This window comes from Lagopus leucura, unplaced genomic scaffold (genome assembly GCF_019238085.1).
Source record: "Lagopus leucura isolate 7727_CA_CO unplaced genomic scaffold, USGS_WTPT01 Super-Scaffold_73, whole genome shotgun sequence".
In the NCBI taxonomy this organism is placed as follows: Eukaryota; Metazoa; Chordata; class Aves; order Galliformes; family Phasianidae; genus Lagopus; species Lagopus leucura.
The window spans coordinates 89,262,367-89,276,445 of record NW_024962252.1 but is presented as its reverse complement, the minus strand read 5'-3'; the positions used below and the strand labels follow the sequence as shown (position 1 = coordinate 89,276,445).

Below are 14,079 nucleotides of genomic sequence, written 5' to 3'. Positions count from 1 at the left end.
TCAAGAGACAAGCACAACTTACCTACTGTTTGGAAGTTGAGAGCAACCATTTGGCAGCCAGCATTCCAAAAGACTTGTGGCATGTAGTTTGAAGAATCTACACGTGTTCCTTTTGGGTAAATTCGGCTTAGCTGCATTTTGTTGTATCTAAATGGTGGGCAGTTAAGATTTTATACATGTATCAAAAATGACTTTGCAGAGAGGTCACACAACTGCAATATTTAAATGCAAATGATCTTTACAGAAGGCATTAGGTTCCTAATTGGATTTCCGCAACCATAATAGCAGAGACCCACAATTTTGTAGATAATATAAATTAATGGGGTAATTAAAGGTGATGTTGCTGTAAAAATACTCAGAATAAACAAAGAAGTAGCACAGGTATATGCTTAAGAAAGATTGCATTCATAAAATTCCATTTATAATTATAGTTCCTAACTCAGAATTTTCCTAAGATTGCATTTTTAACTGTAAACAGTGAATCTTACTCTGGCAGGGAAAGAGGTTCTCAGTTAAAAAGTAGAAGTGTTTGCTCTTTTGGAATGAGCATTAGAATTGGCCTCTACATAAAGACAGAAATGATGACTCTGCACTTCTTATGGTTCAGTCTACAAATCTCAGAGATGAGAACATGCTGCAGGTTATCTGTGGAAATTGCTTTCCATTAATCTTCTTTAAGGCACTATTTTATCTTGGTCATTTTTTTCTTAACTGCAGCCAGGATGAGACATTGAGAAGCATCATAAGGTTTAAACAGATTCCTCCTTAGCTTTTCTTTAAAAGCTACAAGAGAAAATGTAAACTAAATAGAAAAATAGAATTGGGTGGCAATAAAGTCAGTGCTCCTGGAACTAGGTGGGAAAGAAAACTCTCTTGCATGACTTTACAAAAAGCAAGTCAGCCACATTTTGCCAGTTTGCTTACTGTAATTCAGACCACTTCACATATGATAAATTTATCAAAAAGAATACAAAATAATAGATCTTCAATATATAGTTTGAGCCTATTCCCTGCAGTCCTAGCCCATAGTACAAGGACTCTTGCCAGCTTTTAAATTAGCTCAACAGTCCAACCCAATTAAATCATCTGTGAAGACAGTTAAGTCTACAAATCTCATTTGGTTTCCGTATTTTTCCAGCTCACATCTTCAAATTTCAATAAAGCCCTCTAATAGACCTCAGATATAGAAAATCTAGGAAAGCAGCTTTCTGAAAGTCAAGGATACTCCACAAATTCCACAGGAGACTTGGTAAGCTGCTCAAGCCCTTTGGTTTCCACGAAGGAAGACATTTCAAAACTTTTGTTGCGTTCTGCAGTTTTGAAGGAGGGAGAAAAACAGTGACATATTAGAGCATGAAATCATATGCAATATATGAACTAGTTTAGTTTCAGTCCTCTAACCAACTGTTCACCAGCTCACTTCACCTTAATCTCAAAGAATTTATATATGCAGTCGTTTGTGAACAGCTGTAAACTCACTCTGCATGCACTCAAAGGCACCATCCAAACTCACACTAGCATTGCCCAAATGAAGGGCAATTGTACTGCCTGAGATACCCACTGTACTAGATGCTGGTAAAAGAAAGTCAGTGTATGTTAGAGATCTCTCTCATTTGTTTGCACAATACCATGTTCATACATGAGACAGGTATTGCCCAAAGCTCACACAAGAGACAGAGGTATTACGGCAAATTTTGTTGGGAACAAAACCCTACCAGATATCTGGACTCTTTGCAGGCAGATATAATGGCTCCGAGCCAATTTCAAGTTCTAATAGCTAATTGTCCATATCAGATTAAACTAAGGAGTATGCTACTTGTGCCTACAGGGCTTCTTGACACCTTCATGATGTCAGAGAAAACTCACATCTGTCTCAAACAATCATGGAAACACTGCTATCTAATCATGACTGAAGGCACACTTCTGTGTCTCAGCAGGTCTTAAGACCTAATGATGGACTCTTCTGGAGCAACCATAACCTCTTTAATCTGGTCAAACTTTCCGACATGAAGTGATGTATTGCTCCTGCTAAGCATGTAACTCAGTGGTACTGAACATTCATTTGTGTATCATGTTACTCACTTTGCCTAATGTTTGCACAGCCTTTCAAAGTACCATGTGACAATGTACCAGAGCCTAAGTCAAGGCCCTTCAACCTCCAGTACTTTTTCTTTTAAATTTTATACAGAAGGTAAGGATTCCTGTAACATAACAGCTTCCCATTCCAACACAATCAGCTCTGCAGATTGTACAGAATGGGTAACAGCACTGAGAGATTACAGCTATTAAATATCTCAGCACTGCTCACCTTAAAAATGAGATAAACAGTCCATGTACTGGAACACAAACTCTCTCCCCTAACCACCCTAATGAGAGCAAACATGGGAGAAAATGCTTGCCCTCATGCAATTCCTGAAGAAATCGTGACAGTGATCCAGGGATGGCCCGAAGGCCAGCATGGCCAGCTCCTTGAAGTCAAACCATGAAGCTGCAGGAGACTGATAAAACTGAACAAAAGCACTTGTCTTGCAGAGAGAAGGAGACGAGAAACAGGTGGGCATTTCCATTATAGGAAGTCAAAAAGGAAGCGGTGGCTCCAAAGAAATAACATGTCTGGGCCAAGGTGAGAAGAAAATGTACTGCCAGATACTAATCTGCAAACTAGATGGCTGCAGCTATTCTTGTTGTATGTTGAAGAGCCAGAGGATGATAGTATTGTGCTTTTTCAAAAATTATTCTCTATCTCTAGGGGAGCTGGACCTCATACTTTGTAGTGGCCCCTACTTCTAATTAGCTACCATCATGGTACTTCAAGCTACTTCCATTATTTATAGCAGTATCTCCAAATGGTAGAAGATTCCTACCATTCCTTAGAGGCTACTTTCTTATCAGTCATTTTCCTTTCCAAAAGCAGGATCTTTTCCTCCCAAATTCAGTTCCAGACAGCTCATTCCCATCAAAGCACTTATAGCACTGAGATTCTTCTTCCACCCCTCCTCACTAATGGGATGTTGTGTGCAATGTGCACATACAGTGCTAATGCAGACTATCACCTGTGTAAGAACAGGTCACTGTGCTGCTGCTGACTAAGTTTTTATGTCCCTGAATGTTCTGAGGCTTACTTTCTTAAAATTGAACTACGTGTTTCTCATGAATCATTTAGGAACGATCACTGATTCCTGTGAGCATACCATGAAAGGAAGCTCTCCTGCAGCTCCTAATAAACACTTTGCTTGCATCACCTGAGAAAAACATTTCAGCTGATGGCAACCAGACAAAAAAAAAAAAAAAAAAAAAAAAGAAAAAAAAAAAAAAAAAAGAAATCTTTCATTTCAATTGTCAAAAGAAATCTCATAAAGAAACACTGAAATACACAACTGGTGATTTTCTGTTTGCAGTGTTATTCTACTTCTTCATCTCATTGCTTCAGTAGCTACTTAAATACGGTCCTACCAGGAAGCAGTGACTAGATGTGTTCTATCTCCACAGTTATTCAACCAGTATAGGACTGCTACACAAAGCATGAAAAAAATGTTCAAGGAAAGATAAAGAACATATCTTTTATTCTACTTAGAATACAAGTACTATTTTTTTTTTTTTTTTATTTTTTTTTTTTTTTATGTATTAGTAGTAGTATGCAGTATTTCCCAGTATTTATCTTAAAGTAGAATCTGCAGGAAACCAGAACCAGTAGCTGGAAAATGTCACTAAATGTTCAGAGCTTAAGCAAATTCCTAAACAAAATACAAAAACTTATTCCCCTACAGTACCTGGAAAAGTTTAAGAAAGCTGTCCTTTGAAGAAAAAACTGTCCAGGAGAGGCATTTCTCCCTCATTATACATTAACTTGTTTACTTATCGGAATTCACTATAGAATGGATAAACTAATTGAAAAACTCTTACCAATTTGAAATAATGTCCTGAAACAGTTGCAATGATTAACTGTCAGAGGGAGGGAATATACCTAGTGAGGGCCATTAGGGAACTGTTACAGATCTAGTTGTATTCAACATTTTTGTTATGAATCTGGATGCAAGACCAAAAATGCACTCCCTATAATGTATGAATGATAGCAACAGTGAGATGCTGTTACCACAACAGAGGTGAGGATCACAGATCAAAACAAATTCTGAATTAGATAATTCAAAATTAGCAAAATTTCTTATGATGAAAAGATGAAACTTCATAAAAGACAAGAAGCAAAAGTGAACAAAAATACAATCTGGGAAAAATTCAATAAGAAGCAAAATAAAAAACAATTTTAACTCTTTCCTTATTTAGCTTATCTTCACTGAACTTAACAAAAGTTCAGCTGAGATTCCAGATTCCAGGCCAGGACTAAGACCAGAACCCGTGAGTTGAAGTGGCCATGCTCTAAACACCTAGCAATATTTGCACACTATGTTTTGTTGTTTTTTTTTTTAAATACAAACACCTGAAATATTTATCACTTAACATAATGAGTTCACAAAAACAAGGAAGACAATGTAAAAAATCTGGACATGAGCAGTTCTTCAGAAAAGACAAAACTTGGAAAGGCACAGGCATGGGAACAGAAGAAATCTACATTCTCTAAAGAGAATTTTCTAACAGCAGATGAACTTGCCCTGCTACGATTCACATGGCTTCTTTTCCAGTAGGAGTATCTCCTTCCCACTGAGTACTCATAACTCTCATTAAAGCTAATGGATATTATAAATATCCAAGGAATGCTACTGTAGGGGACAAGCACAACTCCACATGAGTTTGTGAACGCTTATGTGCATGTGTTTATACATAAATACACGTGAACAGTAGATGACTATTTCTATGCTTATTATTCAAAACGAGTAAATGTGAAATTGTATGTGCAGATACGGACTTAGGCATCAATTACGTGTCCTCTGCTAAGGCCTCCATAAATCCAAAACAAATTAAAATGCTATATACTTCTTGAACTAAAAAGCTCAAAAGGCATATTGCAATCTGTCAAAACAAAGTGAAAAAGGGCAGGCAAACAATAGGGGGTTTTGCACCAAGAAAGGAAAAGATGCTGCACTGTTTACTGAGGATGCCAAAGACTGCATTCCTAGCAAGGCATTTTCTGTAAATGCCAGCAGGGGATGAATTAATGGCTTTTTCTATACAATACACAGAGGCAGATAAGAATTTGTATACGAGGAAGGGCACACTCTCTGCTTACACTGAATCCTCCATAAAAGTAGCACAGAAAAAACATTAAGCATTTGTTAAATCTGAAGGAATATTTATGATCAATTTTCTCAAGCTCACTAAGTTATTCTTCACCTATGGATAACAAAATGTATGGGAACTGCTGAGTCACGGCCTGAACCTCTGATTAATCACCTGAGGTGAGCCTTGAGTCAGCCAGAGGAGCACAGGTGAAGGCAATTCACCTGTGCTGCCGGAAGGGGTGGAGCCTGGCTGCACCTCTCCTAGACCTATTTAAGAGCTGGCTACCAGAGGGGAAGGATCTCTTCTGGAGATCCTCCTCTTTTGGTATCTTCTAGTGAGCTCAACCCAAGGGTAAGCTCTTCTACTTATTCTCTTTTGTGATCCTTGTTTGCTTTTGCCTTACTCTTTTGATTATATTGCAATTATAACATCTTGGTTATACACAAAAACAACCTGATTAAACATTTGCTAAACTGTTTTTGAAGTGGCAGCATAGTTGACAAAGCCCAATACTTACACTAATGCATGTTTCAAAATAAACATGGATTTATGGTTGGACACCAAGGGTCCACATATCTAATTGAGAGGAACCCAAGCAAGCACTTCTCCAGACCTTTCTTCTGAACATTTGCTAGATAATTTTCAGTAAAAGATATCATTTATGCTCAGCTTACTTACTTTTTGATACCTCAAATGATTCAAATTTCACAGGCTGAATGTAGTTCACCAGGTTAGACATCTCTTCTGTGGCCATAGCCTCACTTCCAGCAGTACCCTAAGGACAGAGATGGGAAAATGCTGACATTCTGGCTGGTCAAAATCCATGATGGCCATCAAAGGTCAAAAAAACCAAAGCCCAGTTTTCTATCAACCATGAAAGAATTATCTTTCACCATTCTGTGTGATTCTGTGTGATCCCATCTTAGCGAACTCAATGCCTCACATGGGGGCTTCACATACTAATAAAGGAAAGATGTAATACAATGTAAACGCTTAATTAAAATGCAATTGTATTATTTCTTTCTACCTGGCATCCAGGAAAAAAACTGCATTACCTTTACATATGCATGGTGATATGCACACAGTGTTAACCACGCTTATCTGCACTGCTGAACAAATAAAAAACCTAGCTCTACATTTTCAACATCCAATTTTATTTCCAGTGGTGCCAAATACACCACAAACAGTTGCCTCGAATCATCTGTAGTGTTATCAAATCTTACTTTTCAATAAATTGAAATATTAATAAACAAAATAAAGATACGGTTCCAAACCCATTGACAACCAACTTCAGAAAGTGATTGCCAGTGCTCTGCCTTCCTTTTCCCAGTAGATGGCAGTCCCACTCCTGGTAACACAGCCAACCCAGAACTGCTGGAATCGATCCATCACCATAAAACAAATCTGTGCCCTTACTTCATCCATCGACGACTTTTTACAATCATCATCGTAGTCATCATCATCATCGCTCTCAATCTCTGCTTCTCCTGAAATGTTTTTAGCAGAAGACAATTACTGGTTGAAGCAATAGCTATAAATATCAGGGATAAATCTGTGAAAGATGCACACTGCTTAAAAGAGAAGACGTTATACATGTGCTATTTGTCACAGCACAAATCAAACTGTTTAGAGGGATTCATCCTTCCTTATCACTGGTAAGTTCCTACTGTCTAATCAAACAAAGATCTTGCTTTTCAGCTGCTGGACACTTACTATTTGGAAATCACAGGACAGGTTTCAGCACCAAAAAAAGCATCACGGTGTGTGCATAGTGTGCACAGTGTGCAGGTATAATATTACAAACTACTCTGACGAGCTGTTCCCATGCTTGGGTCACAGCTCTGTGGTTTAGGATTTCTCTGCTACAGGATCCCAGTGTCATCTTCAAGTGAATGCTTTTGCCCCCCTGGCAAAGCACACACATCACAGCATTCACAGGGTGAAGAAATCATGCATAAAAACTGACATTCACATGCTGCAGTAATGAGGGCTGCTCAGAGAAATGCGTATGTTCTGAAGATATCACAGCGTGTGCACCCAGGTAGCACAGCTGGCAGGAGTCTGCTCACACTTCCCTCCCCTGATACACCGTTGGTGCGTCTGACTGCTTGGACTCATTGCTCAGCTGCACCGGCTGAGGGCAGTGCAAATCGAGTAATGTGATGAAGATGCATAAAGATCATCCTTCCCCTGAAAGCACACTGACAGAGTAAATAGGAGCAAATGAAACATTTTTTAAGACTTGTTCCCAAACACAATGTACTAACAAATTCCTAGAGGTAAGACATAGATTCATTATTTTTAATGAATGAATATCCTTCCCTCCCCAATGTTTTGATTTGGTTGCGTTGGAAATCAACCCATCTTTCTCTTAGGTAACTCCTCCTGTGTATTTGGCAGTCACAAGGTATACACCATGTACCTTTAGAAGACTCTGGAAAAGCAGGTTTAACTTCTACTGCAGTCACCTGTCCACACCTTTGAGATCGACAACACTTCTTTAAAGGTTTCATTTCACAAACCTTTCAGCTTTCTTCAGCAGTGGCAATTATTTTGATAGCACAAAAATCTTAACCACTGTGCAGCATTCCCCAACTCTCCAGAGAACGGTATTTCAGTTTCTACTGTCACCACAGGGTCTAATTCAAAGCCCACCGAATCTAGAAATTCCTCTCTGTTCCAAGAGGCCTTGAATCATGTCTAGGGAGGCCACATACATCACATACGATTTAAATAACGAGTGTGGCTTTCACAATGAAATGATGACTACCCAGGCTGCAGATGCAGATGTTGAAATGTCATGCTGTTATTCATGAACACATTTCTTCCTGAACATTTCATTGAAGAAAATAACATGATTGCTCAACAGGCTCAAGGGACAGTTCAGGGAACCTCAGTGTACTACAAAGAGCTAGCCATGTTCTCACAGGATTTACAGGGACAATCTTTGGGTGGGAAGCTCTCAATCAATTCATCTGGACTGGCAAAATAATACTCCCCATAGTCTACAAGGGGGACATGGGCAGATTTCAGCCAACTTACACTGCTGAGATACCAGCTTGTTCTTGCTGGAAGTGTTCAGGGAGGGAACACAGTATTCTTTTATTAAAAAATATTTAACGGGAAAACTCCCAAGGAGATCAGATCTCTTTTTCAAGTTATTCATCAGACTGCAAATCCAGCACAAATAATATACAGGATTGCAAGCACAGAATAACTAGGAGTTTTTGAACCTATGACTATGCCCACATTGACTTTCCCTCACATGCATGGCTCTGTCCTCAGACCAAAGCTGCTTTTCGCTGTTACACTGCTGGGACACAAACTCTGAGCAAGCCTTGATCAGACAGAGAAGATGTCTGTGCTACAGATGCCTCTATGCTCACCTTCTCACACAGTTGGTGAGATTTCTTCCATGCCATCACTTCTAGTCATAAAAGTACATGTGCTGGCATATGCAGTATGACCCAGTACGTGTGTGTGTGTGCGTGCACGCAGAGGACAACTAGATGGGATTCCAAACAGCAGCACGGGACATCCCTATACAAAGTGTAACACAGATAGAGAGTTCCTGCTGCAAAAGCTTGCTGTACAAGTATAAGACAAGAGCCAGCCTGTGGACAAGGGCAGAGAGAAGAATATCAGGAAATAAAAAGATCATACTCCTATCACACACAAAGCCCAATGACTTTCAACAGCTCCAAGAACTACACAGCAAACTTCTCAGTGGAGTAACAGTACTAGTTTCAAGGATATTTTCACTACTAAGAGGGGCAGAGTTGTGAAGGCATAAGAGCACTCAGTGGACAATGCAACAAGCAGCCAAAGGAGGCTGAATCCCTGCTGATGAATAGATGAGGTCGATGCTGTAATACTGAATAGAAGATGATCGGGAGAGGAGAGCTGGGAATGACAAGCCAAATCCTTGTTACTAAGGGCAGGGAATCAAAGAACTAAAGAATATTTAATACCACCACGACTCAGCAGTTTGACAGACAAAAGTGACAGATATTGAGAACTTAATAAAATGCAATATGTTGCTTGGAAAATTCAGGAGAATTTGCTAATTTACTTCGTCAGGGCCCTTGAAAAGAACAGTCAAAATGGATTGTAAGTGTGATACCTACTGATGCTGCTTGATAACTCCGTGAATTGGATTTACAGTGTTCAAGCAGCTACCAACACCTTGTGGAGGAAATCACCTCTCATTATTTGCAAAAGCTGTACATAAGCATTAACCATTTTTGAAAAGGAAAAGTAAACTTTACTCAGATGCCAGAACATTTTACTATATAGCAATGGGTCACTGCCTCAATGGCTTGCAGCCAATCAGCTATTAACTGACATATGAATCTCTGTATTTTTTGCACTGCATGAAAATACTCATTTAAAATCTCGTGAAGGCCAGATCAGCACAACTTTCCCCTGTAAATCATCAGTAATGTGGGGCAGAGTAGTGGAGGAATAAGAGTGCTCAGTAGACAACACAACAAGCAGCCAAAGGAGGCTGAATCCCAGCTGATAAGTAGAAGAAGTTGACACTATAATACTGAATAGAAGATGATCAAGAGAGAGATGGGAAGGTTAGGCTGGACAGGGCTGTGAGCAACACGATCTAGCTGTAGATGTCCCCATTCGCTGCAGGGAAGCTAGATAAGATGACTTTTAAAGGTACCTTCCAACTGAAAAGATTTTATGGTTCTATAATCTACAGAAGTGCTCAGTGCTCATAGTTGTAGCTGAGATCTCCAGAAATCTCTGCGCTCTGAATACTTCTCAATTTAGCATAGTCTTAAAAAGCAAATCCCGGATGTTCCTTGTCAGTTGCCTCTGAATTGTTCTTAAGCCTCTCAGACTCTGCTCTTCTTCAATAAAATTAGATTAATACTATCTCACTCCCCACAGGTATTGTTAATATAAATTCACTGTTGTTTGTCAAGTGCTCATATGCAGCATGGATATCCCCACAGAAATACATTGCAAGGTGAAGATGCTACATCTGGAATAGCGTCTGAATGACAGAGAGTGAAAAAATATTGACTTATTGTCATTTTCCAAAAGAGGCACAGGTCCTAAAGGAGAAACAATGGCTGTCAAGGATTACAAGTATACATTTGCCCATTCACAGATGAATCAAATGACCACATTAATTTTGCCATCTCGGTTCTTGCATTTTCTAGGTGTTCACCTCTGAAATCTATATGGAACATCATTTGTTACATAAGTAATACAGACATAATATTCACAACTGATTTTTAAAATTACAAACTCTGCTATGGAACTTATTCCTCTGTCTTTCCCTAACCATCAACACCCAAGATTCACAGCCCGAGCCTTTTCCTGGGAGGCTCCTGAAGTACCAAGCTGTTACCTTCTATGCATATCGGATAGAGAAAAAACCAGAGCAAACCAGTTCCCCTCAGGTTTTGAGGAGAAAGAGGTTGGCATATGCTTGCTAATTTTTCTGCTGCTTCTGGTTTGTCTAGAGCAAACCATGAAAACAGAAGTAAATCATTCCTGACACCATGATGAATCTTCTGAAATTTAAGCTCTAATCCAAAGCATGACCTTTTTAAAGTTTCTTAACACAATGGCTGAAAACTCATTCTGTCTTTGCTTTTAATAGGATAAACAATGTTATCCACAAATACAGCAGGATTGTTGTTGTTTTGTTTTTAATTGAGCTTGAGGCAAACTGCCAGCATGAAGACTTTCAGCTCGATTAATCGGAATTTGAAAAAAGTTATAAACAAGAGGGTAAAAAAATTGATGGCAAATGACATGAAGTATACATTCTAGAAGAGCTTTCAATCCACATTTAAAGTATTCCACTATTAGGGCATAAACACTTTATTTATTTTTTTTGCTTTTAGCAATTTACAATTTCAGTCCTATGAAGAAGGAGAAACTGTGGTCCTGGGAACAGACACCAGGTTGGGAATTGGGATACACACATCTTATTGCTTGTCCTGCTGACGATCCGTTCCCATCATGTAGCATAAATCTTTTTTCCCTGCACTTTTATTTTTCTGTTCTAGCTAGACTTCAGGCTTTTCAGAGCACATCTTACCATATTTTTTGTATACTAATACTTACAGTGGTCCCCTGCATATACCCTAAGCATTATTAGTATATACGCAATGAATTATAGTTGGTATATGGAGTTAGTAGCTTGTTCTATTTCCTAAATAGTCCAGGTAAATGTTAGTGTACTTCACTGATTTTTAGGTCACACTATAAGTGATCCCTCAGCCTTGAGACCTCTGAAGACTCCTAGAGTAATGAGACTTGGTGTTGCTTCCTGTTGAGCAAAACCTGTCCTGGTGTACCTTTACCCTACTAGAGCAATGTTAATGGCTTGAAAATCACAGCTGTAATTAAGTATTTGTGTTTCAGTGAGAAGGGTATTTGTAGATTCCATTCGTACCTGCTCCTGGGGAGGAAGGCTCAAACATACTAGATGTATCACTGCAAGTGTTGGAAGCTTGCTCTGCGAGCTTCTTCTTGGCATTTCCATCTGCAGACTTATGTGACTTCTTTTTATTTTTCACCAGAATTTTGTACATTAAATCCATAGGGCTTGGAAGAGGAACCCCAGGTTCAAGCTTTCAGAAAAGAAAGAGAAATCTTTTACAACAAAACAAGAAACAAGCTTACAGCAATTTCTTAAGACCTACATGGTGCATAATTTTGTAACCTCTATGAACCCTGGTGAAATGCACCACTTGAACAACAGGTAATCTTCATTAAGTGAAACAGGGCTACAGAAGGCATATAAGAGAAGAAAAATACCTTATGAAATGTCTATAGCAATAACTTTGGTAAGTTCAAATGTGAAAGCAAACATTACAAATCAGTGGCTATAAGAATCAATTGCAATTAGAGGATTACAAAGCAGTGTATCAAAACAACTTTTGGATCAGAAACGATATGACTACGTCACCAACATCACAAATTGTTTAAAGCCCTCTTTTAGACTCTGTCTTGGAAGGCTGCATATAAAGAATGACATTGGACTGAACAAAGTAAAAATTCACAAGATATCTGTGATCTTATAAATACCAAACCATATTACCGGGTATTTTTCCAATGGATCCATAAGCAGTGCATCTCCAAATATTAATCTGCAGTACTCTGCCATTTTTGCCTGTTGTTTAGGGCTAAAGGGAAGAAAAGAAAGAAAGAAATGAGTCCTACTAATGCTACAGACTGAAAGCAGCAGTAATGGAATACCTAATATCCCTAAACAAGATATAATTTCCTGATTCAATCACTGTGAATTGTTCACAGAGACATAGATATATCATGCAATTATTCTGATTCTTTTGATAAAGCTCATCAAAAGGATGACACATGAAGTCACTAGGCACTTGAATAATGGTAAAACTGAACTTTGGAGTTGTATTTTACCCACGCACTTAGGAGAAAAAAAAATGAGGATGTCAGTTATCACCTTTGGGGAAATAACTTGCATGAATTTGCCTCTTTCAGACAACATTTTATTCAAAGATTGCATATTTTCCTCCTTGTGTTACTTTACACACATGCCAGGCATTCTTCTCACACCCCTCCTTCCATTTGGATTTTTTTATTTCTCATCATACCTGACCTAAGGCATCAAAACCCTAACAGTTACACACAGAGCAGCCTACTCTGCCAGCGTCCCAAACTTGTCATCTTACAAGGTCGTGCCCTTGAGTCTCCAGGGCACAACTGCAAGAAAAATAGGGAGAAGACGTTACTTGGGTTTCAAAAGCAGCAAAAATGCATCAGTTAAAGGTACTGATAGAGGAGCAGCTAGCTTCACTGCAGATTTCATCTCAGCAGCCCACATTCCCAACCTATTTGTTTCAGCCTATGTGAGATGAGTGCTTTGGGTGCTGTGCCTGTAGCATGACACTCTCTCCTGCTCAAGCCCTGCTCCCAGAAGCAGCTTTGCAATGCTCTCCCCCAGGTGGTGCTGGCCCACTCGCAGACCTCATGGGTGAGGTTGGCACCAGCAGCTTGTGCTGCTCCCGCCTCCTGCTGCATCCTCACTGGCAGAAGTCATAGCATAGATGTAATTAGTCCTAATGTTAAGAGGCATTATGTCAATTTGGAGAATTGCTGTAGTAAGTGCTGGTGTAACTGCATTTTAAATTAAACACTGCATGCCTGTAATGCATACATAGCTGGGACCAATATAAATACACCAGGTGGAACTGCCAATGATTATTTTTGCTTGTTTTTTGGGTCAACAGTCAGATTCTTTATTTCCTTATTTTCAAATCAGATGTGGTGTTGAATTTTACGATAAATTACTTTAGTGGTTGTCCTGACATCCTCTAGAAATAAACTCGATCTCAGCAAGTTTTACTCACAATCAATTTTCCCAAAGTGCAACACAATAATGAAATTGCTGCGTATCACAGTGATAGGAGTTCTGGGATTGAGGATAGGTTACATCGCTTAGAAATATTACCCAAATCATCTTAACATACAGTGCAGTGCTAAAATCATTCTCTAATTTTAGACAACCGTGCATGTTTGTTATATACGTCTAACAAAGTCTGGAACATCTGAGCTTAGGTTTCTTCCAAAATTTTCATTTTTGATGCTCTCTGGAGAAGTTCTTATTAAAGTTTGTTTAATACAACTTCCTCAATTATTATTAATTATGAACCACATACTATGGAAGATACACAGATGATATAAGCACGTATGTTATGTTACCATGGAGCTATTTTTCATGACAAAGTAGAACAGAATATGTATGAAAAAAGTAGTGTTCATTTTCTCTTGCAAACTAGGAATACAGCAACTTCAGTGTCTATTTTGCCATTAGCCACCAACTGAGCACTTGGCAATGGAGCTCTTCCTGAGTTCAGCAGGGCTAAACCAGAGCTGAGATAAAGGGTGGGTGGC

The 14,079-nt window shown here is 38.9% G+C and overlaps 1 protein-coding gene across 3 annotated transcripts in view; it reads right to left on the bottom strand.

Moving 5' to 3' along the window:
- PLCB1 (phospholipase C beta 1) overlaps positions 1-14,079 on the bottom strand; it is a 373,777-nt gene that overhangs the window by 86,135 nt on the left and 273,563 nt on the right. For all 3 annotated transcript variants that reach the window (XM_042884248.1, XM_042884267.1, XM_042884258.1), the window contains 6 exons: positions 12,251-12,335; positions 11,603-11,780; positions 6,592-6,662; positions 5,854-5,950; positions 1,226-1,310; positions 23-147 (listed from right to left, as the gene is read on the bottom strand). In XM_042884248.1, the coding sequence (XP_042740182.1) occupies positions 23-147; positions 1,226-1,310; positions 5,854-5,950; positions 6,592-6,662; positions 11,603-11,780; positions 12,251-12,335 (641 nt within the window). The remainder of the gene's footprint in view (positions 1-22; positions 148-1,225; positions 1,311-5,853; positions 5,951-6,591; positions 6,663-11,602; positions 11,781-12,250; positions 12,336-14,079) is intronic.